Source organism: Apteryx rowi, unplaced genomic scaffold (genome assembly GCF_003343035.1).
Source record: "Apteryx rowi isolate R43461 unplaced genomic scaffold, aptRow1 scaffold_574, whole genome shotgun sequence".
Taxonomy (NCBI): Eukaryota; Metazoa; Chordata; class Aves; order Apterygiformes; family Apterygidae; genus Apteryx; species Apteryx rowi.
This window is the reverse complement of record NW_020450843.1, coordinates 300,885-307,623: the sequence shown is the minus strand read 5'-3', so window position 1 is coordinate 307,623 and position 6,739 is coordinate 300,885. Positions and strand designations below refer to the sequence as shown.

General features: G+C 50.1%; 1 protein-coding gene across 2 annotated transcripts in view; it reads right to left on the bottom strand.

The window, feature by feature from the left end:
* The window catches only part of ARFGAP2 (ADP ribosylation factor GTPase activating protein 2), a 10,161-nt gene extending 9,774 nt beyond the window's left edge, over positions 1–387 (bottom strand). For both annotated transcript variants that reach the window (XM_026082395.1, XM_026082396.1), the window contains exon 1: positions 97–387. In XM_026082395.1, the coding sequence (XP_025938180.1) occupies positions 97–168 (72 nt within the window). In that variant the 5' untranslated portion in view covers positions 169–387. The remainder of the gene's footprint in view (positions 1–96) is intronic.
* Between the last annotated feature and the right edge of the window lie 6,352 nt (positions 388–6,739).

Genomic DNA, 6,739 nt, shown 5'->3' with positions numbered 1-6,739 from the left:
CGTCCCGCTCGGCTCGGCTCGGCACGGCACGGCACGGCACGGCACGGCACGGCACGGCACGGCACAGGGCGAGGCCGCTCGGCACCGCCCCGCTACCTTGTTCGCCGGCGCCGCCCGGAGCCGCTTGAAGAGAGTCTGGATCTCCATTTTGCTCGGCTCCGCCGCCATGATTCCTCCTTCCCAGAAGCCACTGCGGCGACGGGTCCCGGCCGGSCCCAACAGGTGCGGCGGGAGGGGGCGGACCTGAGTACGGGTCCCGGCTGAGCCCAAACCGGCCCGCGGACGGGTCCCCGCTAGGATCAGCCCGCACCTACCCCACCGCCATGACAGCCGGGGCCCAGCGGGCGCGACAGGGGCCGGGACGGCGCCCCAGGCCCGCGCCGCCACCGGGCCGGGCCGCGGCTTCCCATCGCCAAGGCGGGGCCGCCCGGCGGGGCGGGGGCACGCCAGGGCCCGGCCTCCGCGGGCGCGCGGGGAGCGGGCGCTCTTGGGGCTGCTGCGCTGCTCCGGCCGAAGGAGGCGGCCCCGCAGCACCGGCTGCTCGCAGAAGGCAGCAGTTAGATGTCCTAGTGCCTGGCCAAGACAGCTTTCAGTGGGCTGGAAGGGGAAACTAGTGGAAGAAAAGGCTTTTCCGCAGATGTGTAAGGTATCCCTGAGTACTCACTGCCAGGGCAACACAGGACCCCTGATCACAGCAAGATTCACAGTCTTGGGATGCGTAGGTGCAGTCAGGAACAGCTGGAGTTGTTGGACAAAAATAAATCCCACAAAACCAGGTTTAGCAGGGGTATTAAGTCTCCTGTTCTGGGAATCAGTGAAGCTCTAACTACAGTGCTCAGAGCAAGACTTGATTTGGGAGACAGATTGCCCTGCAGTAGGAAGATGAGAGGCTTCTGGCTGACACATCTGATTGCAGCTACTCAGAGACAAGTTCCTGAGCTGGGCAGTGAAGTCCTGGGCCTGATCCAGTCTGGCAGGGCGTGTTCCTGGCAGCAGTCCTGCCTTAAGTAGCCCCTGGTGTCTGTTGCTCTTACACTGCCACTACAGTTGTTCCTGTATACCTGTTTCTGGGACTATACAGAAACTGTACTGGGGAATCAGTTCAGGTAAAAGTTACTAGTAGCTTTTTCTCCTGGCTATTTTTAACCAAGTTCCCTGATCCCATCCATGGGACAGCTGTCCTTGCAGTCACACCAGCAGAGCCAAAGCTGGATGGAGGGACAGAAAGGGAGTGCGTGGTGGCAGGGTGGAGGCTTCCTAAGCTGCTTCTCACTGTGGAGAGGAGTGGGTTCAGGCAGTGACTGTGCATTGGGAATGGTATTGCTCATGCTGGCTGAAGCAGTCTCACCCAAAATTGCTTGCTCCTGCCTTGGCACTGTCTGTTGTGCTGTGGCCTGGTGTTGGCCCTCTACTCTGCTGGGTTTATTCTGACCAGGTCCATGCTGAGTGTGTGATGGAGATGCTGCGCAGTGGTTAGGTGCTGATGTTGCTAACAAACAGGGCTTGTGAGAGGGAAATGGTGCATGCCCAGGAGGAGCCAAGGCAGCCTCGGAGATCAGAGGGTTCAGTGCCATGCTTTGTCTCTGCATATCTGTGCCAGAAGACACCAGCAGGTGTTAGTGCAGGCTCCTGTCCTCTGTGGGGGCACACAGTTTATGCTCACCATGCTATGTCCTAGGAAGAAGCACTTGCTACAGCAGGGTTACTCAAGCCTCTCTACCTCAGCTGGGTCCCTTGCAGGCCTTCCAGCCCATGCTGATTGCTCCAAGTCCTGGCAAAGCTGCTGATCCTATCCAACAGTTTTCCATAAAAGCAGCAGGAAGAGCATGCTGCTGGTATGAGAAATAGTCGGCTTCTTTTTGTTGCCTTTGTCAGTACAGGAAAGACTTCCTGCTGCTGACTGTTCCCTGCGAGTGAGTGCTGTCACTGCGCAGTTCTTGCCATTTCCTGCATCTGTTTCTTTTGCATCTCATGTGCTTTGCTGCTGAGTTTCTGAGCTCCAAGCTGGTAGTCTGCTCTTTGGCCCCTGGCCTCCATGTCAATCTACATCACGTCTGACATCTGCCTCCTTCCTCCTGACTGCTGTGACAGCAGATCCTGAGCCAGCTCTGGCCTCCTAAACACTTATGAATAACAAGAAAGATGCGAAATGGCTTTCAAGTAGCGCTCATCACAGCATGTGGAAGCCAGGTGGAGAGACTGGGCAGCGAGCAGGCACTGAGCTCTCTCAGCATGAACAAAATCCTTTTTCCACCAGCRAGGGTGCAGTGCTGGAGGAAGCTGGGGAAGCAGAATGAAAGTGCTGCTCTGTCTCCCATGCTGCAGCCTCGCTCCTCTGGCAGCTCGCAGGGCTTGGGACAGCAGAATAAAGGCAGGAGGGTGGCTCTGGGCTCAGTGGAGAAGAGCAGGAGGGCCAATACAGCTAGGGCTCTGCTCCTGCTTGAGCCAGCTCTTTTGGCTGCCACAAGAGGAGTCGCTTCTGTACCTGCTCACCCAAAGATGTGCCATTTGATGTGTGATCGTGTATTTATTCATGCTGGACTTACTGTACTGGGAATGACCTACAGTTTTCTCCCACACAGAAGTCATCCAGGGAGGAAGAACCCCCTTAGATCCTTGAAAGCTGTGAATCCCAGCACAGCAGCAGCTGAGGCCAGCAAGGCTGATTCACCAGCAGATATCACTGCCATCCTAGCTAACATGGTAGGTAGAAATGGAAATGGCAGCAGTGCTAACTCTCCCACCAAAGGTCCAGAGGACACCATCCTCTCAGATGTTCAAGAGGCCAAATCAGTAGCCAGCAAAGGTGCTCATTTCCTTCATAGACACTGAAGTCAAGCAGGAGGTCGAACTCCCTGAAGAAAAGGTACTGCCTTTGAGAATTATAGTTCATCTTGGTCTTGGGTGTCAGGGTTGGCTCAGCTGCAGCCCTGGGACAGACCGCATGGGAGTTTATAGAGATTTGGAGCTTTCTGTGGTTTTGAGCTTCTCTTTACAGAAGCATTTTAAATTTGGAATTAAATAAGCCAAAAATCAAGTGACCTGTGTGGGAAAAAAGGGGAAGTGGAGAAGGGGAAGATGGCGATACTATAGTGAGGGAAATATCTCCTTTTTCAGACCAGATCAATAGGGCTGTTCTGGAGCTTCTTGAGTCCCTGGGCACTGCCTTCTTCAAGGGCAGTCCCCAGCACAGGCACTAAGTTGCTTGAGGTGTGAGCCAGCAGGGCTCTCCTCCTATCAGACATAGCTCCTCCAAGTTTTCCAGTGGACATGTAATTTTTGTGTTTCCTGCAGATCACCTCACTCTCAGGAGTTTTCTAAGCTGAACCCCTCTAGTCCAGGGACTAGTTGCTGCAGCTCCCCCAAGAAGAGTAGGGAGCATACCTAAAGCAGTAGGCAGTGACCCTTGAAAGCGGGACAGGCAGTGCTAATGGAAGGACAAGGTAAGCAAGGAAAGATGAGAAACCTGTTGTTTGAGCGAAAATCTTGAAAATGTTCAATCACAGAGTGCAGGCACCACTGTCAAACAGGTTATTATGAGAGATTTGAGATGAGAGTGAATAGGTAGTAGTGCTTCAACTCTGCAGGTGGCCACAATGGGTGCAGGGGGTGCAGGGCCACCAGTGAGGTGAACATAGATAGGATTGTGGACGTAGCATTCTTTAGGAGCTGGTTGGACTGTACTTGTGCGGGGGAGCGTGGAGGAAAAGTTGAGAGAAAGGGCCATTGTGATCACAGCTGGGGGCAGGGATTATTTTGGTGCCAGCTTGCCACTGAAAGCAGGAACAATAGAGACTGGGGAAGAGAAATGGTAAACGGTAGGGAAGGCAAAGGGAGAGAGTACAGGACCTGTGAGAAGAATTCCAGCTAGTAGGATACAAAGGAAACAAAAGGGGGAGGAAGGGATGGCARGATCTATAAATAGCTGGACCCAGTGAAGGTGCTGAGACTGAACAGGAAGGGTTATGGCCCCCCACGCTAAAGCGGAAGAGGTGCCAGCCACTGCACCGCTAGTGGAGAAAGGAAGTCTCAAGCACAGCTGTAAACTGCTTTGAGAGACTGATGAACCAGGAACTTTTGCAAGCAGTTTTGCTAGAGGAGGAAAAACAGGAGGACACAGCCAGGAAAAGCCAGTTCTGAAAGCAGCTGAGGGGGTGAATGGGCCTGAAATTTGGTTTGAAGAAGTTCACTGGAACCATGCTGTTTAGCCAAGACATTACAATAGAAAAACAGACAATTGCTTCTAGCTGTAAAGTCTACCCTATTGCCCCCTGCTCTCCCCTCAACAAGAATTTGTTCACCATGTCCAGGAACATCCTCTCATGTTCATCTTTTTTTGCTCTTCTAAGAACCTAGGTAGCTTGATAAATAGTTTCACTCCCTGTAGCCCCCAAATTTTCCAGCTCTTTTCTGGCCTGGAACTGGGTGGCACTGTGGTACAACACTCAGCTGTAAGGCTTTATTTTTTTCCCCCCTTTGTGAAAGGTTCCTCTGAAGACACTCTTCTTTGTGCCGTGTAGCCTTCCTATTCCTGCTTGTTTTACACAGTCTACCCTGCCATCCTCTAGTGGGTATTTTCCAACCACATTTCCATAGGCCACACTGGAATCTGTGACTGCCTTTTGGCTCAGGTTCAGCACCGTGGAGCAGCCCTGCAGTCAGGATCTACGAAGCTACCCAAGAACAATCACCCACCTGTCTACATGGAGCATGTAAGCCTATTTTCCAGCTTTCCTCACAAGCAGAGGGGAAGTCTGCACACAAGCATACTCTAGCAGCTCTAGAAACACAACTGAGGCAGCTTCAGGTCAGGCACAGCCTGCACTTCAGTCAGGGAGAACATGCCCAGAGTAGCAGAGCTGAGCACCACACAGCTGTGGCCTTGGGTTAGATCTGCAAACATGGCAGGAGCAAAGAGAGTCCAGGATAGCTTGTAACAGCTCCAAGGGGCCTGCACAGGATTGCCTCATACTTGCACCTGCCTCAGTGCTTCTTGCCAAGCAAACCAGCCACAACAAGGATGCGGGGGACAGGGAAGTGGGATAGAAAGTAAACTGAAGCACCATGGCCCCAAACTCCACACAAGGCTGTGGGGGCACCTCCACAGTTATATGCAAACCACAAATCTCAGCTGCCATCACAGCACAGCTGGCTTGTGGGCTCTGCAGGCTCCAAGATGCAGATTCTGCCTATGGAGCAGAAATGTTAATTAATGGGTTGAGCAAGCTCAGCTTCTGCTTTGGGGAAGTGGGTGTGATCTGCCATAGAGAATCTTCAACTTCCTTCTCCTAGAAAATTCCTAGTCAACAGGAAATCCATATTTTGGGTAGTACTTTAGGAACTCTTTTCGAGGAAGATGTCAGAACCAAGGTAATTATCTACCAGCCACAGATTTACAACTTTTCTGCAAGGAATGGTTTTATTTATTAAAAAATCAAAGATGACTAGGTAATGTTTTTACTGTTTCCCATCAGGCACAGACACACTTATGTTTTTACAGAAGCAATGGGGGAAAAATAGGCTTTGCTGGCCTTCTGGAATTCAGGAACAGCAATTAGTTCATGTGTGCATGTCTTCCTGTGTTCACACACAAAGCAAGACTTTTAGCACGGCATGGATGACAAATTTTAACCAGAGCCTTTGCTGTTAACAAAACCTCAGTTGCTTCTATGAAAAACTAAGCCTCCAGGCAGAGCTGTTTCTCTAATATTAGTTAGATGTGTTTCCCCCTACCCCCACAGCAGGTTCTTCACTACACGGGCTCTTTTACTAATCCATTTGTTTTTGGGTAACCAGGACAAAGTGTCATGCCAAAATTCATGAGGTACAGTCCAGTTGAGCAATTTTTCATTCTTGATATGTTGTATCCTGTCCATTACTTCAGTTGTTGGCACCTTAAAGGAATTTCTGATGTGCAAACATTCATTTAGGGGACTTGCTCATATAAGCTGCAGTATGTTTAAATGTCACTATTTCTGGAAACCTTCAAGCAGCCCATTATGATCAGGTGGTCATGTTTTCCTAGGACAAACAAGTCTGCTCAGACTTTGTCCTCTAGAATTTCAGGTTGTTTGTACTGTAATCAGAGGTCTCGTCTGCTGGGCATTTCTGTCCTCATAGCAGGTTCTGGCTACTCCTAACTTCATCCCTAATTATAGCCTAACCAGAACTCAGCTCTTCTGAGAAGACAAATTGAAGCCAACCTCCATGTTGCCCTTCATATCTCCCTTCTAGTTTTTTTTGTTGACTATACATGAAAGGCTACTATTAAAGTTTGAAATATACAGTCTAGCAAAGTACACTTCTCTATTCATTACAACACGCATCTCAGGTCATTTTATCCTTGACCATTTTTACCCCGTTATCTCACAAGCCTGGCAGGCACACTATCTTCACATTCATGTGTATTAGAACAAAGCAGCAACAAATCATCCAGTTGTGGGTCAGCAAGTGGAACAGATGCTATTACTGTACAACACTGCTGATACTTTGCCTGGGTATAGTTCTGAAAGTGGAGACTAGACCTTTAAATAAATCCCCAAGTGCTCATACACTGACATCTCTTTAACTGCATAGTATAAGTTTAGATGTTTCTTCAACTATTAGACTTGGAATAATAGGTAAATTCAAAAGTATTTAATCTATTTAATGCCAAGATCTAAGTGACAGTTAACTGCCTTTTGTGAACACTTTCTCTTTTCCTGAGAGGTGACATTACTGATTCAGAACAAAACACTTC